The sequence below is a fragment of the Trachypithecus francoisi genome, unplaced genomic scaffold, assembly GCF_009764315.1.
Source record: "Trachypithecus francoisi isolate TF-2019V2 unplaced genomic scaffold, Tfra_2.0 Contig01461, whole genome shotgun sequence".
Taxonomy (NCBI): Eukaryota; Metazoa; Chordata; class Mammalia; order Primates; family Cercopithecidae; genus Trachypithecus; species Trachypithecus francoisi.
In genome coordinates, this window is record NW_022681433.1 from 17,657,784 (window position 1) to 17,680,431 (window position 22,648).

General features: G+C 42.0%; 1 protein-coding gene across 1 annotated transcript in view; it reads left to right on the plus strand.

The window, feature by feature from the left end:
• Positions 1–22,648, plus strand: part of ATP8A2 (ATPase phospholipid transporting 8A2) — a 649,053-nt gene that overhangs the window by 301,317 nt on the left and 325,088 nt on the right. The window contains exon 25 of the mRNA XM_033236971.1: positions 14,910–15,082. Within this exon, the coding sequence (XP_033092862.1) occupies positions 14,910–15,082 (173 nt within the window). The remainder of the gene's footprint in view (positions 1–14,909; positions 15,083–22,648) is intronic.

Below are 22,648 nucleotides of genomic sequence, written 5' to 3' on the forward strand. Positions count from 1 at the left end.
AGCTGAAGTCTGAGCCTGCTTGCATTGATCTGATTGATTCTGCTGTGTTCTCTGCTCGGCCGCCATGGCATTCTTCTGGAAAGACCATATCAAGTTCGTCCACTGTTGTGAATGAAAATAATCAGTTGGTGAAAGCACAAAATTAGAAACCTCTTGGTATATTTATTTCTATGTCTCAAGAATTCTGATTTAAAGCAGACTTTATTCCAAGTAATGGGAACAGTAGGTCGTTCAGGAGTCTTGGATGAATCAATGTTTTCTTCCCTCCTCTCCAAGAAAATCTATTTAAAGCAAAGGTCAAATCTGTGCTGGATTTAGAACCTATTAAATGTAAGTCTGGAAAACAGAGCCACTTCTCTTTTTTTTTGTTCTCCACATAGTTTCAAGCACTGGGGACACTGGTCTTCTGCAAGTCATCATCTCCCACGTATTCCTGGTGTTTGTAAATTTTCTTTTGTTCTGGAGGATGGAGTGTAACCTGTAGCGTATATACTGGAGTGAATTTGAGCTCTTTTGAATCTTGGGCTTAATACATTTAGAAATAATTTAAACCTTGAAAGTTGTCTTGGAAGAGTTTGTTAGGCTTTGAATTATGCCTGAGAAGAATGTATTAATATATATATTAATCAACTCATTTAATTAACCTGCTTAAAAATTGACTCGTCCTGCCTGTGGTTCCTCCCCAACCCCTCCTATCCTGTCACCCCCTGGCCTCCTCCATCTCCATGAAGGCTGATAAGCTGTAGTTGGAGGTGACAGCCTTAGACACAGTCCCTGCCTGGGCCTCACACTCAGTTGCCAAGCCCAGTCCCCTTTGCTTCTGCAAAGACTTCAGTCCTGCTGCTCCCTCTGACCAGGCCGATTAGATATGTGGGTGATGGCGTAGTCTCTGAACTGGACTCCCTGTTTCCCATCTTTACCTTTTTCATGTCATTCTTTCATTCAGTAAATATTTGAAGATACCCTGCAGGCCAGGCTGTGCCCTCGGCCCTGGAGATACAATCGTGAAAGAATAGGCCAGGAAATCCCTGGCCCCTGCAGCTGATTCTCTAGTGGGGAGGTGGACAGTGAGCAAAATGTGTCAGTAAAAGATGTAGAAGATGGAACATGGTACGTACCCCGAGGGAAATGAAGGAGGAAAGGGAAATAAGGAGTTTGCGTGGGGAAGTGTGATTTTAAATGGAGGCACTCAGGAGGGCCTCCCTAAGAAGCCACATTGAAGTGGGGTGAGCCACATGGAAATCTGGGGGAGTGGATGCAAGGGAGCAGCAGGTCAGCCTATTAGAAGAAAAGCAGAAAGTTAGTGGGGGCTCTGGCATGAGACATGGTCAGAGGGGTGCTGGGCCTCGCCAGCCATCAGAAGTCGCTTGGCTCTTACTCAGATGGAGACCAGAAGCTTGGGAGGACTTTGAATGCAGTGGCAGGACCTGCCTTCCATGGTAACAGGGTTTCTCTGCTGGGTGGAGGCCCAGAGACAGTTCAGGAGGCTGCTCAGATGGTCCAGGTGAGGGTGGGTGACCCTAGCAGTGGCCTGCTGAGATATGGTCAGGGCCTAGATGCATCTCAGAGGCACAGGCAACATTATTTGCTGATTGATTGAATATATGGGGCATGACAGAATGGAAGAAGAATGACTCTCATATTCTTGGTGTGAGTACCTGGAAGCATGGAGCTGTCCTGGACTGAAAGAGATAGAAGTGTTCACTGCTGTGTTTCTCTGGATGGTGTTCCATAACTATTCCATGCAGGGGGCGTGCGGGCATGGGAGGGAGGGGGCCAGGAACTCAGTTTGGGGCATGCTGTATTTGGGATGCCTGATCAGACTACTGTTTGGGATGAGTTCTGTCCTGTTGGAAATCACAGAGAATAGGGCTCACAAGGAGCGGATGCAGCACGGGCCTGTGGGGCAGGAACATGATGGAGTGCTCCAAGGAGACCCGTCTCCAAACCAGAAACTTACAGCCGCACTGGTTGTCTTGATTCCCACTTTTAATGGCGAGGTGGGTCCAGAGGAAAAAACAAGCAGTACATGCTAAATGACAGTGACACTCAGTATCCCAGTATCAGGGAGGCAGTAGGGACTGGGAGGCACCTTGCCAAGAGCGAGTATGTTTATTTTTCAGGGGTAACAAGTTCAGTGGGAACGTGGGCCCAGAACTCCCAGACACCGTAATGTTTCAAGAGAAGGGAGATAACAGAGTTTTCTTGTGGAATCTCTTGGCTTTTAAATTTTGGCTTATAAATATATTTTTTTAATGGAATGAACAATTAACCTCTTGTCAACCTACTGAGTGTATTTCCTGGTCACTCAAGTTCACTGTCAGGACATTTTGTACACTGAGGTACAAGCTGTTCTACTTCCGTTCTCAGGTAAGTCTCAGTCTTCTTGACCACGGCCCTGAATGCCCAAGATTCTGATGGGCTCCTGCTTCCCAAACCCTGCTTGGTTTTCATCCATGGCTCTTGACAGCTCATGACACCATGTTCTGTTTTTATTTGTGTAGTGTCTGTCCCCTCACTAATGTGTAAGCCCATTGAGAGCTGGGCCTTGGAAGTTTTGTGCACAGCAGTCAATGTTTCATGACTGCTTATTGACTGTATGAATGGCCCACCAAGCTAAAGTCTCAAATATTTTCCTAAATGTTATCAGAAGGCCCTTGTCGCTGCCCCAGTGCAGAAGGTAGTCGTGGAGCAGAGGACAGCACATGGCCCACAGCGGCCATGAGCGGGGTGCTCTGGCCGGGGTCACGAGTTCAGGAGGCAGCAGATAGTCCCCAAACAAGAGGTGGCAAGCATTTCTTCAGCACCTGCAGTTTGCTAGGTGATTTGTTTGTTTGCTTTTTTCACCCAGTGGGAGTGGTAAGGAAGCGACCCAGGTGATCTTTTTGCATTCTTTAGCCCACATTGATCGAAAGCTTATATGATCCACAAAGAGCAAGTGACAGCTGCCGGATGCTCATTTGAAATTTACAGACGCTAACGGGGGTCGTAGCGGCGGAAGTGACTCTCATCAGGCTGTCTCCAGGCACAGCAGTGTCCCTAGAGAGCAGTTCTGGGTGTTTCAGGGGCTAGAGAGGCTTCCTGATCCCCCACCATCCCAGGAGGCCTTCCCTTCGCAATCGCAGGGAGCAGTAGGCGGCTCTTCAACCAAAGAGCCAGCTCTCTATGGCGTTGATACTCAGCGACTTCTGATCTGCCGTCTCTTGATCCCCACCCCTCCCCAGTTCTTTGCTTGTTGCTTTCTTAGGGATTGGCTCCTTTTTCTGCTGGCCACACACCTATTATCCCCATTTCCTCTCTGGTCCTCTCACCGTTCACCGAGCACTGTTTATTCTTTTCAGTAAATACACTTCTTGGTTTTGTCTGTTATCGCAGGCAGGGGTGATAACCATAGGCAGAAGTTAGGCTCCCAGCATCCTAAACCTCTTTAACTGACCTGGGTCCTTGTTCCAATCCATCTTCCATACTGTTGGTGGGTGATCTACAAATAAAAATTCCAGTATGCTATTTCTATCCATACAAACCTTCACAAGCTCCCTGTAGACTCTGGGATGAATTCCAAGTGCCTCCTCCCAGCCTGCCAGAATCCCCACCCTCCAGCACCTTCCTGACTCAAGCCTGTGGCTCACCACACTTGACAGGCCTGGGATACTCACTGCGCCAACAGCCAGACATGCGGGGATCTTTGGCTGTTTTGTGCTGTTGTGTCGCGTTTCATTCTGAAACTCTTGGGTCTCTAGGATCCTGTGCACATTCTAGGCCCTTCCTGCCTAAGAGTTAATCACAGGATTTTGTTTCTTGCTCTGTATTTCAGTGTTAACATCTATCTCCATGATCTTGACTGTGTAGTCTGTGTAGGATCAAGAATGGTGAGGAGAGCCCCGCCTGCCCCAAAGCCCACCCTCACCCACCCTAGTTGGTTATGGGTTCTGCACAGCCAGGAGTCTTTTGGCCAGGTGTGTGTCAGGGAGAAGATGAGACTTCTTCCTCACTGTGTCTTCAGTGCTGAGGCCACCAGCGGAAATGTATCCTAGAGTGTGCCAATGTCATTACCAAGTGGAGACTCTCATGTAGAAAGTATTTCCAATTTTAAATGTGGTAACAGTGTCCCATGTGAGCATGAGATATTTTCCTGATATAGCAGAGGATTTGTAGACAGCTGTTCTTTTCTCTCATGTAACTCTGTCTGTACTCCCCAGCGTCTGATGATTCAGGGAGCACTGAGGAGGTCCTGCTGGCAGGGCTTTCCAGAACCATGCCCTGTGGGCTCACCTGCAGCCTGGGAGCCTGTAGGGGACAGCCCAGCTTTAGCCCTGTCTGGCACCTTTGCTTCAGCAGGTTCCAAATGTGAGCCTGTGCTCCCATTTTCGTCCTGTGGCTATGATCTTCACTGCCACTTTGCACAACCTGCAGCTGCCACACATGCATTTAGAATGTTTTTAAATGATCTCCCTTCACTGTTTCTCTTTCAGAAATTTGTCACTGTTTTCATTTGCTGTTTGCACAAGACTAAATACAGCCTGGGCACATTATATTTGCTAAAAGAGTCAGAGACCTTGGAGACAGTAAGTGTGGTGACTGTGTCTTCAAAATATTGAAGTTCTAAGTTTAAATCTCCAGGAGTCAGGAAGTTAAATAATTAAGTTGAGATTAACATGTTCATTTTCTTATACAGCATCTGTGAGGTTTGCTTTAAAAGTTTTAGCATGTCTTTTAAGAAACTGGTTTTATCTTAAAGCAGATAATGAGTTCAAGAATTGTAACGACTGCACCACTTACGTGCTGCTTATGTTGATGGAACATAGATCAACATTTGTCACTGCGAGCCAAATAAAGATCTTAATGACATTAATAACCCTTTATCTTCCTTTAGTAAAATTTACCTGATATACTTAATCACATAGTTATTAAAAACGGTCTTTGTAAACTTAAGTTGTCTAGAAAATAATTTATCCAGTAGTTTCATTTTTAGTTTGTAAATGTAATCCCCGTTGTGCTCTGCTTGGGCACTTGAGAATTTTCCCAATTATCAAGGAGGCTTTAGAAATAGTAAGCGGAACCGCCGTATCATTAATATGTTAAAGTTGAAATTGTTAATCCTCAAAGGTCGGGCAATTAATTAAGCGAAGTCCGTTATGTTCATGGTAAAACTATTCCTAGTTAGAGTGATGATATTAAATGTGGCAGTGATTCATTGTGTCCCTGAAGTAGACAGGGACTTCCAGAGATCCACTCTGGGCAAATGGTGTGACAAGCAACTGTTCCGTGGGATTGTGGAGGTCATTTGATACACAGCTGAGTGGTGGCTTGCAAATGCTGATTTCACATTCTTCTTGTAGGAAGATCCCACTTTGAAATAATTTTCTTATAGAAAAAAACCATCTATTTTAAGGCGAATTCCATGTTCTAAAAACTACAAAAAGGATCCACAGTCAAGTAGTAAATGCTTCTTAAAACATATGCCTTATTTTTGAGAGATTACTGTACAGAGCTATTCAATGATTTGTTTATTTAGCATATAAGAGGATTCCTGGTATTAAAATAAAAATTTAGTTTGGGGGAAAAGAATAAGTGTATTAAGTGTTGCTATTTAATACCTTTTGAGAAATGAAAACAGGAATATCTTCAGAGTTTTTTTTTTTTTTTTTTTTTTACCTGAATGATTTCAGCCCTGTCACACTGTTAGTCAAATTTTCTTTCAGTAAATAGTAGTAATTCATAGTGTTCAAACTTTCTAGGCTCTGGAGGCCGAGTACATAAATAGTCTCTTTCTTATAAATGACACTTGTTCATTAACAGCATGGCCAGTTTACGCATCTCACTTCCTCAGTCTGTCCTCTAACACTGCCTGGGATGCTTTATCAGGAAAATGTGGGTTTTTAAGAAATTTGTGACTTTTTTTTTTTTTTTTAAAGAAAGAAACTAAAATTAGTGTATCTCAGCTACCCTGCGAGAGAGCTTCTTAGACAAGGCAAGTTCATGCACACAGTATGTCCCTGGTGTTCTTTTTTTTTTTTTTTTTTTTTTTAAGATGGAGTCTTGCTCTGTTGCCCAGGCTGGAGTGCAGTGGCGTGGTCTCCGCTCACTGCAAGCTCCGCCTCCTTGCCATTCTCCTGCCTCAGCCTCCTGCGTAGCTGGGACTATAGGCTCCCGCCACCACGCCCGGCTAATTTTATATATTTTTTTTTAAGTAGAGATGGGGTTTCACTTTATTAGCCAGGATGGTCTCCATTTCTTGACCTCGTGATCCACTGGCCTCGGCCTCCCAAAGTGCTGGGATTACAGGTGTGAGCCACCGTGCCCGACCGTCCCTGGTGTTCTTGAATCATCCCACTGTATGTGTCTTGAAATCTCAGCACACAGAAATTCGGTTCATTCATTAAGCATTTAAAAGGTCTTCAACACACCATTGGTTATTTGGGAAATGCAAATTAGAACTACTAAATCTAATACCATGCACCCACTGGAAGGCTAAAATTAAGGAGACTCAGCTTGCAGGTGTTGGTGAGCATGGACTCGTGGCAGAGCTCACCTGTGAGCTCACCTGGGAACCCACAGTGACTCAGGCACTTTGGAAAACAGCCTTACAGTTTCTGGGAGGTTAAATATGCACTTGATCTGTGTGTGTCTGTATGTGTGGTATGACTGGGTAACTCCCATCTTGGGTTTCTACCCAAGAGAAATACAAACATAAGTCTACACAGAGACTAGTCACATAGATTCATAGAAGATTTATTCATAATATCCTCCAAGTGGAAACAATCCAAATGTCCAATAATGGGTGAACACCGAAACATATTGTGCTGTGTCCATACATTGGAATACTGCTTGGCAACAGAAGGAATAAACTGTTGACATGTGCATTAATATTGGATGAATCTGAAAGCATCAGGCTAAGTGAACAGGCCACACAGAAAAGACTGAAAACTGTGATTCTGTTTATGTAACATTCTAGAAGAGGTCAAACTGTAGTGAAAAGAGGTAGACGAAAGGTCGGCAGGGCCTGGGGTGCAGGAAGGGACTTGTGTGCAGCATGGAAGGAGGGAACTTGGGCGATGATGAAGGGGTTCCGTATCTTGGTTGTGGCCGGGGTTACCTGACTCTGTGTACCTTTGGCAAAACTTGTTGAATCGTGTGCTTAAAATGGGTCAGCTTTTCTGTATATCAGTTGTATCTTAATAAAGCTGATTAACAGAAGAGTATTTCTGTAGAGGCTTGTATGCTAGTGTGAATTCAATAAATTGGGTTGGCTTATTCTGAGGATAAGAGTGTTTTTTTGTTTTTTTTTTGTTTTTTGTTTTGGAAATAGAAATATTTTGTGGGAGGTAGGGATGGCCAGTGTAGAGAAACGTGTCGTGGAGTAAGTGAGAAGAGATAACCTGAGGGTACCAGACTGGCACCTGGGTGCTTGCAGGTGAGAAGCCAAACATCTCTTGAAAATGTTTGCGTAATGCCTGTGAGATATCATCCTGTCTTCCTTTGAATTACTGGTATTATAGGTAGTCCTTGAAATGTTATATGTTTAACAGAAATTTCTCTTATCTACTTATGGACTTTAAATTTAGGGATATTCCTAGATTGGAACAAAGCAATATTCAGAGCAAAAAGGTACAAGCTTTACCTGCCACCAGCAGCTGCCAGAGTGGAGGCCTTAAGTCATTACTTTGACTTCAGCCTTGGCCGCTTTTGTTAGCCCGGAGTGGATTTGCTATATTTGTGCTTTGAATTTTACCATTTACACTCATTAAGTTCTATAAATACAAAAGCATTGAGAGTATTAGTGCTGTCGAGAAAGAGGTGTGATTATGTTGGAATTGAACGTGATAGTAAAAAGAACATGAAAGTGGCAGGAAAATGGTGAGTGCAGCTGCACTGGGTGTGGGAGGCTGGGCAGGGAATGATCTGAAGAACAGGGGAAGGCGATGGTGAGAAAAGACACAGGTGATGGTCGTCAGGGGACAGGAAAAAGAGATTCATGGAGGGGAAGAAAAAACATTGAATGTGTGGGATAAAGAAAGAGCATTATCATTAGATACTCAATAGCCCAATTAATTCAGGAGAAGGGAGTCTGCCCTGGTACTCGAAGGCTAAGCATGGTGTGGTTGAAGTGCTGCTAATGAAACTTGAACCTTCTGCTTTGGGCATGGTCAGCTCTGAGCCCACTGGAATTTACAGGACATCAAAGTGAGGGCTGCAGCAGCTGCTGCTCCATGGTGTCTGGAAATCCCTCATGGCCCTGCCGAGCTGACGGAGGAAGACGGCTCCTGCCTGTGCAGATTTCAGTGGTGCTGGAACCATTCAGTTTTGAAGAGAGACTCGTGCCGTCTGCAAATTGGTAGAAATGCATCTAGGTTCTAGAAATTTTCATCTGTCCTGGCTTGTTTATTAAATCCGAAGTGATTAACAGTGGAACCACCTTTTGGATCCTATGTACCCCTAGGTTGAGCAGGGCTGCACTTCCACTGTCTTTCAGGGTTCACCAGATGAACCTCTGAGGATCCTCTAGGAATCAGCAGAGGCACGACATCTCCTGAGATTGGAAGGTGGTACTGTCTGTAGTGATAACATAATTTTAATTTATAAGCTGGGAATGCAAAGGCAATGCTGACCTTGCTAAGAAATGTGAGGTTCACAGGAGAACAAAACTGGGGAAAAAGGTAGGGAACAGTTGTCAGTAACAGTCACTCACTTTCAACATTAAATTGTGTGTGTGTTTAATTGTGAAGGAAAATACAATTGTAGAACATGCACCAAAAGCTAGAAATAGACAGTTTAATATTAACACCTAAAAGCAAATTCTAACTGAGGATTTTGGAATAGTTTTTATCTTTCTGGATATGAAACCTCCAGCCCCGACTTTCTATGCCTCTTATAACAGTTAAGTCCATTGTAACTTTCAGTAATTGGCTTTTTATTAAAATAAGAGACTGTAGTATAAATTTTAGCAACTGGACTAAACAGGCATTAACAGGCCGTGGGATCCAACCATAATTTGTAACATCGTTCCTCTGGGAAAATGGATTCTAAGTGCCCAATAACTACCTTACAAATAGACTCTTGAATCATAGTCCATTTGAGAATAAGGAACTGTTTGTGATAGTAATACCTTCGACTGGCTCGCTTGAGAACTGCACAGAAGGGACCTATATTCCACCACATGTGTGTGGTGAACCCAGCTCATCTGGGTTTGATCAAAGATTATTGCCAAGTGGGCATGGAAAGTGCAGGAATTAAACTCAAAGCAGAGGCTGGAGACACGTCAAGGATGGTGTTGGATGGACCTGGAGAGCTCTTAGTGGTAGGAAAAGAACTTCAATCCCAGAGGCAAAGGAGTGTGTCTGAGCAGATGAAGGGCAGGGAGAGAAGAGAACGGAAGGGTAAGCAGGATTGAGAACCAGTCGTTTTCAAGCAAAATGTAACTCAAAATGTACCAGGAAGGCTGAATAGCCCACAAAAAGGTCAGAGAAAGAGACGTGCCTCAGATCTGCCTCGCCCTCTCTCTCTTTTGTTTATATTTAGTTATTTATTTATGTTTATTTTATTTATTTATTTTGTCTGTCACCCAGGTTGGAGTGTAGTGGCACAATCTTGGCTCACTGCAACCTCTGCCTTCCAGGTTCAAGTGATGCTCCCACCTCAGCCTCCCAAGTAGTTGGAAATACAAAGGTGTACCGCCACACTTTTCTAATTTTTGGGTTTTTGTTGTTGTTGTTTGGAGACGGAGTCTTGCTCTGTTGCCCAGTTGGGGTGCAGTGGCACAATCTTGGCTCACTGCAACCTCTACCTCCTGGGTTCAAGTGATTCTCCTGCCTCAGCCTCCCAAGTGGCTGGGATTATAGGCATACACCACCACACACATCTAGTTTTTTTGTATTTTTTGTATTTTTAGTAGAGACTGGGTTTTACCACATTGGCCAGGCTAGTCCCTCTCCTCCTCCTGCCAAGGAAGAAGAACCATGTATTGGCATCCAGTCTGTCCTCATGTGTGCTGCAGAAATAACCCTAAGTAGAGAAAGCACCCTGCCTAAGATGACCATCAATGTCTCCATTTATGGTGTGCCCTCTTACAAAAAGCCACAGGCAGTGGTCTCCACATTTCAGAGATTTCTGTTCGTCACTCTTTCCCTCCTTGGATCCAGGCATAAGTCCAGTGGGGAGGCCCATGGGTCTAAAAGGCACCGAACTAGACTGGGCCTCTACTGTAGCACCTGGATGCTCTCCCTGGGCCAAATCTCTGTACCTTGTCTCATGTCTTTGGTGACGTGCTTCTCAGGCGGCTTTTCTGTCCTTCATTCATTGACCCCCAGCAGGCACGCCCTCTAGAATTTCCCACACTTACCTGAATTTCCTGGTGAACACACCCAGGCTGCCAAGCTGGCATTTTCCCAAGTCAGGATAATTTTTTGCTCTCTACCCAAATTCTAAAGGGCAGGCTGTTGTTTTACATCAGGAAGGCATAGATGTTTTCAGGATGCTTGTTTGAGATTCAGAATTACAAAGCTAATTGACAATAAAAAGTATAAAGTTTTCTTTATTTATTTTAGAGACAGGCTATTGCTGGACTGCAGTGGCATGATCATAGCTCAGCACAGCCACCAATTCCTGGGCTCAAGCCATCTCTGCACCTCACCCTTCTGAGTAGCTGGGACTACAGGCTTGCACCATCACGCCTGGCCAATTTTGTGCCTATATGTCCCTTGTTTTGTAGTGACAGAGTCTCACTCTGTTGCCAAGGCTGGTCGTAAACTCCTGGCCTCAGGTGATCCTCCCTCTTCGGCAAAAGTGCTGGGATTACAGGCGTGAGCCACCATGCCTGGCTTCTTTGTTTTTAATAAAAGTCCATTTAACTTTTATGCATAGAACATTATTCTGTTAATGATTTGTCTATTGTAGGCGTACCTCAGAGATATTGCAGATTTGGTACCAGTCCACAGCAATAAAGCAAATACTGCAGTAAAGCAAGTCACACTATCTTTTTTTGTGTTTTTGGTTTTCCAGTGCATATAAAAGTTATGTTTACATTGTACTGTAGTCTATTAAGTGTGCAATAGCATTATGTCTTTAAAAAACCCAATGTGTGTGCCTTAATTTAAAAATACTTTTTGCAAAAATATGCTAGCGATCACCTAAGCGTTCAGCAAGTCATCATCTTTTGCTGGTGGAGGGTCTTGCCATGACGTTGATGGTTACCGGCTGATCAAGGTGGTGGTTGCTGAAGATTGGGGTGGTTTTGGCAATTTCTGAAAATCAGACAACAATAAAGTTTGCTGCATCTGTTGACTCTACCTTTCAAAAAGATTTATCCTGGCATATGATGCTGTTTGATAGCGTTTATCCACCATAGAACTTCCTTCAAAATTGGAATCATTTATCCCAAACACTGCTGCTGCTTTATCAACTAAGGTTATGTAATAGTCTAAATCCTTTGTTGTCATTTCAAGAATGTTCACAGCATGTTCACCAGGAGTAGATTCCACCTCAAGAAACCACTTTCTTCGTTCGTCCATAAGAAGCAACTCCTCGTTTATTCAAGTTTGATCATGAGGTTGCAGCACATTGTCGCATCTTCAAACTCCACTGCTACTTCTAGTTCTCCCGTTGTTTCTACCTCATCTTCAGTTACTTCCTCCACTGAAGTCTCAGACTTTTCAGTTATGCACGAGGGTTGAAATCAACTTCTTCCAAACTCCTGTTCATGTTGATCTTTTGACCTCCTCTCATAAATCGTAGGTGTTCTTAATGACATCTAAAATGGTGAATCTTTGTTGAAAGGTTTTCAATTTACTTTGCCCAGACCCATCAGAGGAATTACTGTCTATGGTAGCCATAACCTTATGAAATGTATTTCTTAAGTAATAAGACTTAAACTCTAAATGACTCCTTGATCCATGGGCTGCAGAATAGATGTCAGATAAGCATGCATGAAAATGACATTCATTCATCAACAGTGTCTCCGTCGGAGCTTTGGGTGGCCCAGTGCGTTGTGACTGAGCAGTAATGTTTTGAAAGGAGTCTTATTCTGAGCAGTAGGTCTTAACAGTGGGCTTTAATATTCAGTATACCATTCTATAAACAGATGTAGTGTTAGCCAGGCTTTGTTTTTCCATTTCTAAGAATTGATTTAGCATAAATTTTCAGAGCGGTAAGGCAGCATTGGCTTCAACTTCAAGTCACCAACTTCGTTAGCCTCTAACAAGAGTCAGCCTATCCTTTGACACTTTAAAGCTTGGGATTGACTTCTCTCTAGCTATGAAAATCGTAGATGGCATCTTCTTCCAATAGAAGGGTGTTTCATCTGCACTGAAAATCTGTTATTTAGTAAAGCCACCTTCATCCATTATCTTAGCTAGACCTTCTGCAGAAGTTGCTGCAGCTTCTACATCAGCGCTTACTGCCTCACCCTGCACTTTTATGTTATGGAGACAGCTCCTTTTTTAAACTTCGTAAACCAATCTCTGCTAAGCTTCAGACTTAACACAACTTCGTCACCTCTCTCGGCCTTCATAGAGTTGAAGAGAGTTAGGGCCTTGCTCTGGATTAGGCTTTGGTTTAAGGGAATGTTGTGGTTCCAGACCACTTTCTCCATCTCAGCAATAAGGCTGTTTTGCTTTCTTATCATTTGTGTGTTCACTGGAGTAGCTCTTTTAATTTCCTTCAAGAACTTTTCCTATGCATTCACAAGTTGGCTAACTGGTGCAAGAGGCCTTGCTTTTGGCCTATCGAATACATGCATAAATACATGCCAATGATGGCATGTATTCACTGCCTGAAGTAGAAGTGTATTTTCCTTGATAGGGGAATTTCTTTTTGTTTTTGTTTTTTGTTTTGTTTTGTTTTGTTTTTTGTTTTTTGTTTTGTTTTTGAGATGGAGCCTCACTCTGTCACCCAGGCTGGAATGCAGTGTTGCAATCTCGGCTCACTGCAACCTCCACTTCCCAGGTTCAATCAATTCTCCTGCCTCCGCCTCTTGAGTAGCTGGGATGACAGGTGTGCGCCACCATGCCCAGCTAATTTTTGTATTTTTAGTAGAGATGGGTTTTCATCATGTTGGCCAGGCTGGTCTTGAATTCTTTTTTTTTTTTTTTTTTTGTTATACTTTAAGTTCTAGGGTACATGTGCATAACGTGCAGGTTTGTTACATATGTATACTCGTGCCATGTTGGTGTGCTGCACCCATCGACTCGTCAGCACCCATCAATTCATCATTTATATCATGAATTCTTTACCTCAGTCAAGTGATCCACTTGCCTCGGCCTCCCAAAGTGCTGGGATTGTAGGCGTGAGCCACTTGACCTGGCCCAGATAGGGGAAATTCTTGTTGAATAAATACTAACAGGAGGAAGAATGGGCTTTACTGAGTGTTTGCTGTATGCTAAGCCCCGTGCTAAATAATTTATGTTGATTAGTTTATTTGTTCATAAGAAAAGTGCTATAAAGTGTGTTTAGCTCCCTTTTACGCATGAGAATAATGGCAATTTAAAGAGGCTAAGTATCTTGCTGAAGGTCACAGAGGTAACAAGTAGAGAGCTTGGACTAGAACCCAGGCCATCTGACCACAGTGCAGGGCTCTAGACCACATCTTTCTTAAATAAATCTTTATGAAATTGTCAAAAGTCACTTGTTGAGAATAAACACTGAACAATAAGACAGTTTTCTGGAACCTGTTTCTCACTTTTTAATAGTAGCTGATCCTCAATATTACTAGAGGTAGAAGGATTCTTGTTCATTAAACATATTTCTTTAAGATTGTAATTTACATTATCATGTAATAAATTGCATATGAATGTTACTTAATAGTCATCTTCCAGACAGAATAATTTCAGCAGAATTCTATGTTTCCCGATTAACTTAAACTATATTTTTTATGAGTCCAAAATTACATTCTTATATTTGAGTGAGATATCCTATTCATAGTCATAAAATCACTGTGAAAGCAAGAACGTCTGTTTTTTTTTTTTTTTTTTTTTTAAAGAAACTGTCTCACTGTGTTGTCTAGTCTGGAGTGGTATGATCAGGGTTTACTGCAGCCTCCACCTTCCAGGATCAAGCTATCCTCCTACATCAGCCGGGACAGCAGACATGCAGCAGACATGCAGCAGACATGCACCACCATGCCTGGATAATTTTTTAATTTTTTTTTCTAGAGATGGGATTTCTCCATGTTGCCGAAGCTGGTCTTAAACTCCTGGGCTCAAACAGTCCCTCCTATCTCGGCCTCCCAAAGTGCTAGGATTACAGGCATGAACCACCATGCCCAGCCCATTTTTTTTTTAGTCTAAAACATGTTTCCGTGCTTTCATTCCATGTGATAATGGACATTACACCAAGATGCTTTTAAGACTGGTAGTCATGTTTTGGCAGGTGTCGGCAGTTTAACCTGATTAGATATTTTCTATAACGTGGGACAAATGATGAGCTTGTTTCTTACGCTGGCGATGCACGGAGAGAATGGTTTAATCCGAAGATCTCAGCAGGATTCAAAATTAATATTTTGTCATATTTTTATATCCCTTGATATCTTTTGGATGCTTTAAAGATGATCTTGTGCAAACTGAGAAATGTTAGTGTTTGCCATTCAAGTTCCAATAATGCTATCTTTCCCCCAAAAGCATATTTGTTTATATGGAGTTTTCTATTCTAGAGGCACCAAGAGTAATGTGTATGTAGCGTAAAGAAGTGGATTATTGTAAATTTCAAACAGATCTCCCTGTGAAGATGTTTGCACCCGTAAAACAGACCCAGAGGGCGTTCCAATGAAATTTTAATGTGTAAATGCACAAAGCTGAACTGTTAGTGTATTTATATTAGAATGAGTGTGTTCTCATTTCAAGAAACTTAATTTTGAATTCTATTTTGTTTTTGGTATTAAACACGCAAAAAATGTGATTTTCCCTGTACTCTTGTTTCAGGCCACCAGGGCAGCCATTACTCAGCACTGCAGTGACCTTGGGAGTTTGCTGGGGAAGGAAAACGATGTGGCCCTCATCATCGATGGCCACACCCTGAAGTACGCGCTCTCCTTCGAAGTCCGGAGGAGCTTCCTGGATTTGGCACTCTCGTGCAAAGCGGTCATATGCTGCAGGTAGGAACGTGCAGGCGGTGCACAGTTCACGCCCTGCTGTGTCTGTATCCCGTGTTGATATGAAATAAAGGGATGCATGGGAATTCTAGGTTTAAAGTTTCATATCTACAAAAGCCAAAACAAGAGTACAAATTTATTTTTAACTGTTGGTGCACAGATTTTGCAGAGGCAGTTAGTGGCTTTTACATTTTGGTTTTGTGTATTGTCTTCTGAGAAGATAAAAAGAGTAAGGACCAGGGCTTCCAGTCACATTCGCCATGGGGGATAAATGGGAAAAACACTGGCTCAAGCCCCTTCGAGAAATTACTGGGGTCCAACTTACTGCACGTGTCTGAGCTCAACTTCCAAGACTTATGGGTCTTGGATGCTGCTTTTCTGACGTCTGTTGGGGTATTTCTTTTCAGTTAAGGAGGAGCTTTGGTCGGGTTCATGTGATAGCAATTTTTGTGGTAAGATCTAACCAGAAATCTTTGTAGGTTCTTCATGGAGTCTGGGAAGGTTTTTTCTTTTTTTTTTCCATTGGCAGTGGTGGGGTATTGTTCCATTCCGTTGACTGCTGGCTACGTGAAGGTCTAGTTCTGATAGAAATATGAAAGTCAGACAGAATTATAAGGGCAAAAAACCACTAGAAAGATGAGTGGTCACGAAAGGTCACAGAGAGCTGGAGGGGCTGGCTAGTGGAGCATGGGTAGTGGAAAGGCATGTCACTTTTATGCCTGTGATCACAGGATATTCAGGGACCATAGGGATGAGGACAAATTCAAATGTGTTTGAAACAATGAACGATGAGTCTGTTGTACCTTTAAGTCAGGAAGCCTGGGGCAGCTGTGAGGGACCTGGTGCAGGGAGCAACGGCCAGAGCACCTGAAAGTGAAATACACTGCTTCTGGGTTTTAGGATGGCCTCCTTCTCTTTTCCTCAAAAGCTTGATTGTGATACAATTCACATACCTTACAGTTCACCTGTTGAAAGCAATTCATTGGTTTTGAGTATATTCACAAAGTTATGTAACCATCATCACAACCAATTTTAGAACATTTTCGTCACCCCATAAGGAAACTCCTGTATCCATTATCAGTTAATCCCATCTTCCTCCACTCCTTCACCCCCACCCCGAACAACCAATCATCTACTTCACTTGGCTCTCGAATTAGCCTGTTTGGGACATTTTCACATGAATGGAGCCATAAAAGAGATGTTTTTTTTACTGACTTCTATCCATCCCTGTTGTTGCAGGTGCAGTACTTCGTTCTTTCCATGGCTGAGTAATATTCCATTGTTTAGATGTACCACATGTTTATCCATTTCTCAGTGCATGAGACTTTGGGTTTTTCACGCTTTTTGACTGTTGTGTGTAATGCTGCTGTGAAGATTGATGTGCAAGCTTCTGTTTGGTCATGGGTTTTTGATTCCCCTGGGTATGTACCTAGGAGTGGAATTCCTGAGTCACGCAGTAACTCCATGTTTAACCTTCTGGGGAACTGTGAGATGGTTGTCCAAAGTGGCTGCACCCTTTCTGTTCCCACTGTCTATGTGCGATTGTTCCGGTTTCTCCATATCCATGCTAACACTTGTCACTAGCTGTCTTTTTGATTAGTTAGCCTCGTGGATGTGAAGTCGTATTGCATTGGAGTTTGGGTTTGAATTTTTCTGTTGATTAATGATGTTGATCGTTTTTTCATGTGTTTATTGGCCATTTGTATATCTTCTTTGGAGAAATGTCTATTCAAATCCTTTGCCCATTTTTAAGTTGGATTATCTTTTTATTATTGAGGTATCAAGGTTCTTTAGCTGCTCTGGATACAAGTTTCTCATCAGATGGGTGATTTGCAGTTTTTGCCCCGTTCGGTTACCTTTTCACTTTCCTGACGGTATTGCTTGCAGCAAAATTATTTTGACAAAGTCCGATTTCTCTTTTTCCTTTGTGCTTTTGATGTCATAGCGAATGAGCTCTCTTTTTAGAGTACTGATCCTGTGCTTGCTTTCCTGGATTATATTTGAGCCGTTTAGATTAGGGCTATGCAAATGGAAAGAAGGATGGAAAGAATGGTGGGGAAATACTTTTCATAAATTTCCCTTTATTTCTTCATTGTAAAGCTGCTGAGTAGGTGGGTACCTGATGATATGAATGTCTCCACACTGGAGATTGTTACTACTCTACCTCAGAGCCGTGAGTCACGGTGAGTCAGCCGCTTCTGCTGTCACTGCCCTGTTGATCAAGGGGTCGTCCCCCTGACTTGCTGGTGGACAAAAACAAGTAACAATGTGGAAAAGTCTGGTAAACTGTATAACCCAATGCAAACACGCTAAAACCTTGTAAGTTTTTAAGAGGGAAATCAAAATGAGTCCGTTGGATTCTCAGGGGAGAGCCAGGAATGCCTGTAAGGGTTTACAGGAACATGCTCTTTTCTTGCCAGGTGCTTGATACTAAAATACACACACACACACACACACACACACACCCATACCTTTTTCCCCTTCTTGTTGTGACTGCTTCACAGTGCTTTGTGTGTCTCATAGGCTGTATGCTTGAAGACTTCTCAGGGGAGTTCAAACTGGAATTGGCACAGAAAGAAGAAATTTCAAATTAAATACTGTTACAGTCTACAAAATGGAAGCATTAATTGAAAAAGGGAATTTAGGATAGTGCATTATTTTCTTGCTCTTGGAGACATTTCCTGGCTGATCTCATACTTAAGGTTTTAAAAAAATCAACGTGTACTTAAAAATAAAAGAAAAAAGTACTTGTACACTTCAGATGTACTTATTATTCATTGAACATTTAAACATAAGCTACATTCAATATGTGGCTTCAAACATAAATTTGACCTTAATTTTCACTTTTCATCTTCAAAATATAATAGTTGTGAGAGTACCTGTTTCTCTAATAATGAAAAAAGTAATTTTTTTTTCAGAAAATAACTGGCCTATGAAGTCATGAAGCGTGTTCTTATCAATACTGATTCAGAGATTGGTGAAGTTGTACAGAAATAAATACCTTTAAACTAAAACAGTATTTTAGGTGGCAAAAAGACGGGAATGCAAGAATTTGTTAACTATGTTGCTGAAATTGGAATCAAACAATTTCCTAATGATGCGTTTCTGTACCCAAATACTTTCCATATGGGTACAATCCTAGAGAGGTCATATGCAGTCAGTACTCCAGTACAATTGACTTTGTGTCTGGCAGGGATGTTGCCATGTCATTTGTTGAAGTGCAAACTGGTCCAGTCCAAGGTTTCTATTGTGGGCTTGCAAGTATTGTGACATTTACATTGCAGATTCCTAGTGTCATGGATGAATACAGAGAGGAGACATGGTCTTTGGCATACAAGTGCAAGTAGTGAATAAGAGACTATGTTATTGTATCTGCCTCTATTCCTTTGCATCTCACATACATCCCAATTCCTTGAAACCTGGCCCTTAGTGAAGAAAGCATAGCCGGGTCTCCATCTGGCCACATGCAGCAGACTCCCTTTTGTTCCTGATTTTCAGATCCTTTCAGCATCTGGTGTTGAGGGTTCTTCCCTTGTGGGGTTCTCTTTTTCTTCTGTGGCACCTTTCTCTTCTCCTTAGTTATCTGTCTCCTTTATGGGCTTTCTGGCTGCCTGTGAAATGTTGTTTTCCCAAGGTTTTACCTCTGGTCCTATCATGTTCCCACTCTGCATCTCCCCATGTGCCTTCCATCTAATGTGTAGGGTGCCCTCGTTCACCTTATACATTAGTGGCTTCTCACACCAGCTTCACATGGAATCATCTGGAGAACTTCTGTTTGTTTATTTGTTTGTTTTTGAGACAGAGTATTGCTCTGTCGCCAGGCTGGAGTGCAGTGGTGCCTTCCAGGTTCAAGCAATTCTCCTGCCTCGGCCTCCCGAATAACTGGGACCACAGGCGTGCCCCACTAAGCCCAACTAATTTTTGTATTTTTAGTAGAGACGGGGTTTCACCATGTTGGCCAGGATGGTCTCGATCTCTTGACCTCAAGATCTGCCCACCTCGGTCTCATGAAGTGCTGGGATTACAGGCGTGAGCCACTGCACCCGGCTGAGAACTGTTTAAAAACATATTTTCCTCGAAAAGCTAAATCTGGAAAGTACCATATGACCCAGAAATTCCACTCTTAGGTAGGTATACACCCAAAAGAATTAAAAACAGGCTCTCAGACAATACTTGTATGTGGATGTTCATAATATTCATAGCAGCACTGCCCACAGTAGCCCCAAATTGGAAACAACTCACGTAAGAATCCATGCAGTGGAATATTATTGAGTCATAAAAAATGAAGTAGTGACATGTGCTACAATGTGGATAGACCTTGAAAACAGACTGAGTGAAAGAAGCCAGTCACAAAAGACCACATATTATTATGATGCCATTCCTGTGATATAGTCAGAATATATATTCTGAGCCAGGAAGCAGGCTAGGGGTTCCCAGGGGTTGGGAGGAGGAAGAATGGCGAGTGACTGCTCGGTCGGTATGGGATTTCCTTTTGAGGAGGATGAAGTGCTTTGGAACAGGCTACAGGGGATAATTGCCCAACGTTGTGACCATACTACATTCCACTAAATTGAAAATGGTCAATTGTATCTTATGTGATTTTTACCTCAGTAAAATATAAATAAATGAATAAAAGAATTCATCCATTTAAATGAAATGTTTGTTGAATTAAAAAACTGAAATGTTTGAATGAAAGTTCACTCATTTGAATGAAATGTTTGTTGATTACAAAAAAATGAATCCTTTGAGCAGAAGTTGTTTTATTTTAAATGAAACGTTTGTGGAAAGAAAAACAAAAGAGTCTGATTCCCAGGCCCTTCCTCAGAGCAATAAGATCAAAACTCTAGAAATTCTACAAACTCCCCATGGCACCTCTCTTTTCCTTAGTTATCTGTTGATTCTAATGAGCAGTCAGGGTTGAGAAGGCAATTTCCACCATCTGCTTGTCCAGCGTGGCCCCTCACTTCAGCTCCAGATCTGTACATCCAACCGCATCTACGACTTTTTTTTTTTGAGACAGTCTTGCTCTGTTGCCCAGTCTAGAGTGCAGTGCCATGAACACAAACACAGCTCACTGTAGCCTTGATCTTCTGGGTTCAAGTGATCCTCCTGCATGAGTCTCTCAACTAGGTGGGACTAGCGTGCCACTATGCCTGGTTAATTTTAAAAAAATTTTTGTAGAGCTGGGGGCTCGCTATGTTGCCCAGGCTGCTCTCAAACTCCTGGGCTTAAGTGATCCTCCTGCATCCTCCTCCCAAAGTGCTGATATTATAGCCGTGAACCACAGTGCCAGGGCCTTTTGACAGCGTTAGCAAGCATGATTTTATATGTAGGGGACCTTCAGAGAGATTGAACCATATAAGCACATTATTACATTGAAGTCAGAAATTAAAGTCTCTTAATTTGTTTATCCTTTTCAGGATCGTGTTTAGTTTTATAAATAAGGAAATAAAGGCCTCAGAAAAATTATATCATCTTGTCTGTGGTCACAGCTAGGAGTGGAAGAGGCAGCATTTTATGTTCTATCTGAATAATATCAGGGCCTGTGCTCTTAAGTCACACAGTTGGCTGTGTCAGCTAATTCATTGTCACACGTTTATTACTGATAATACAATTTGGCACAAAAATTTTGCTTTTAACGTATTTTTCAACTGTCTTATATGTTTAGACTTACTCAAGAAATCAATATAAAATCTTGTAGGATTTGTCATTCTCCAAAGGGGTAAAAATTATGTGGAAAATGTGTAAACCATTTTCAATATGTTCAAGAAAGAGTTCTCTGTTCTTCCCCCTTTGTCATTTTCCCTTTTTCTTTGAAGGTCTTTATTTTTGTCCAAACGGAGATAATTTCTCTAGCACAGACGACCAGGGGAGAGGACTTTGACCTCTTGAGAACACTCAGAAATCTTAAAAGTGACTGTCTCGTGAGGGAAAGAGTCATGAAAGAATCATTAGTGTTCCCCCTGTGAGGACGTTAGTGATGGCCCCATCGGAGTCCCCAGCAAATGCAGGTGACACGGGGGCCTCTGGCCACCGCCTCGTTAGTAGATGTGATTTACGGCTTCACGTCTCTGGGCAGGAGATGGAGTGAAAGGAAAACACCGCGTCAGGGATTTCCGTGGGATGTGCAAATTAAGGGTTTCCAAAGGCATCATTTATTTTCTCTGATATGTTTAGACTTCTGTCTTTCAGGATAGATTCAAAGATAAACATGTATAAGCCTTCTGTGATATCATAGATATAAAAACAGGAGAGAGAAAAAGGCAGAGTGCATGCACTGAGTGTTTAAAAAGACTTCTTGGGTTTATTTTTCTAACTGTAAGAGTGATTTATATTTTTTGGTCAAAAGTTAGAAAATGCAGATAAACAAGAAGAAAGAAAATGGCATTCGCAATCCCCCCAACTAGAGATTAGCACTGTTGACAGTTGGTTGTGAAGTCTTGATCTCCTTCTGTGAAAACACTTGTCAATGGACGAAGGGTTACACCTTTTACAATATGCAAAGTTAAAGGTTATACACAGTTCCTGTGTCAAATTTGAATATAAATGTGTTTTTTAAAAGCATAATGGTGTTCTGTTATATGAAAACACAGCAATTAATTTATTCCTAATTGATGGCTAGTCAGGTTAACAATGATTTTTACATGAATAGTTGGAAAGACACTTGATGATTTCTATAAAATAATAGTGGATTCAAATATAAGCAACATAGAAATTTGCAAAAGGGCTTGTAGCCTTAGCCTCAGAAAGTAAGATGAATTGGCTTAGAGTCAGAGAGAGATGACTAGTAGCTTAGTCCCTGCTGGGACAAACGTATTCTCGTCTGTTTAGTAAGCATAGTATGGATTCCAAGCCCCTGTTTGGAGTGTGTTAGCCTCACTAAGAAAGGGGAACAGTTTAGAGGTTATTTTGTGAAAGTATATATATGTATATATGTATGTATATCCTGTCCAGCATTTTAACACACTGGCAGTGTATCATTCCCAACGTCAGGTCAGTCTTCCAGACTATCCTAAGCTTATCACTCAGCCTGCATTAAAAAACCTGGTGGACATCTGTCTTAACTTTAGACTACCTAATGTAGAAAAGAACTGGCTCTTCTGATTTGGTTTCTTCCCCAGCTTAACTTTTTTACCTGAATGAGGCATGATGGACAATAGGAAATCAGAACGTTATGCATTTTGTGTGTGGTGTCTTTCAGCCTGTGAACTACACACAGAATTATGTCAAAACAGAGTTCAGATGCAGTAATTAGAATTGTACCACCAATTGTGTTTTAGTTGGCCTCCATATTGGTAGGGATCACTTGCACAAATAAAACTTTTCTTTAGTTTCATTCATGATGTGATTTCTCAGCATCCTGAATGTTTAGTTTTAAGCCACCTTCCTACTTTGACATCCTATTCCAGAGAGCATTATTAACTTGTCGAGGCTGTAAGTCTATCCTTGGGTTGTTTGATTGTGGCTTAGCGTATATTTGCCCATTTGTTGATTGCATGCAATTAATGTAGAATTCACTTTTAGATAGGTTTTTTAAATTTAGCTCTAAAATGAATGTTGTTATTTAAA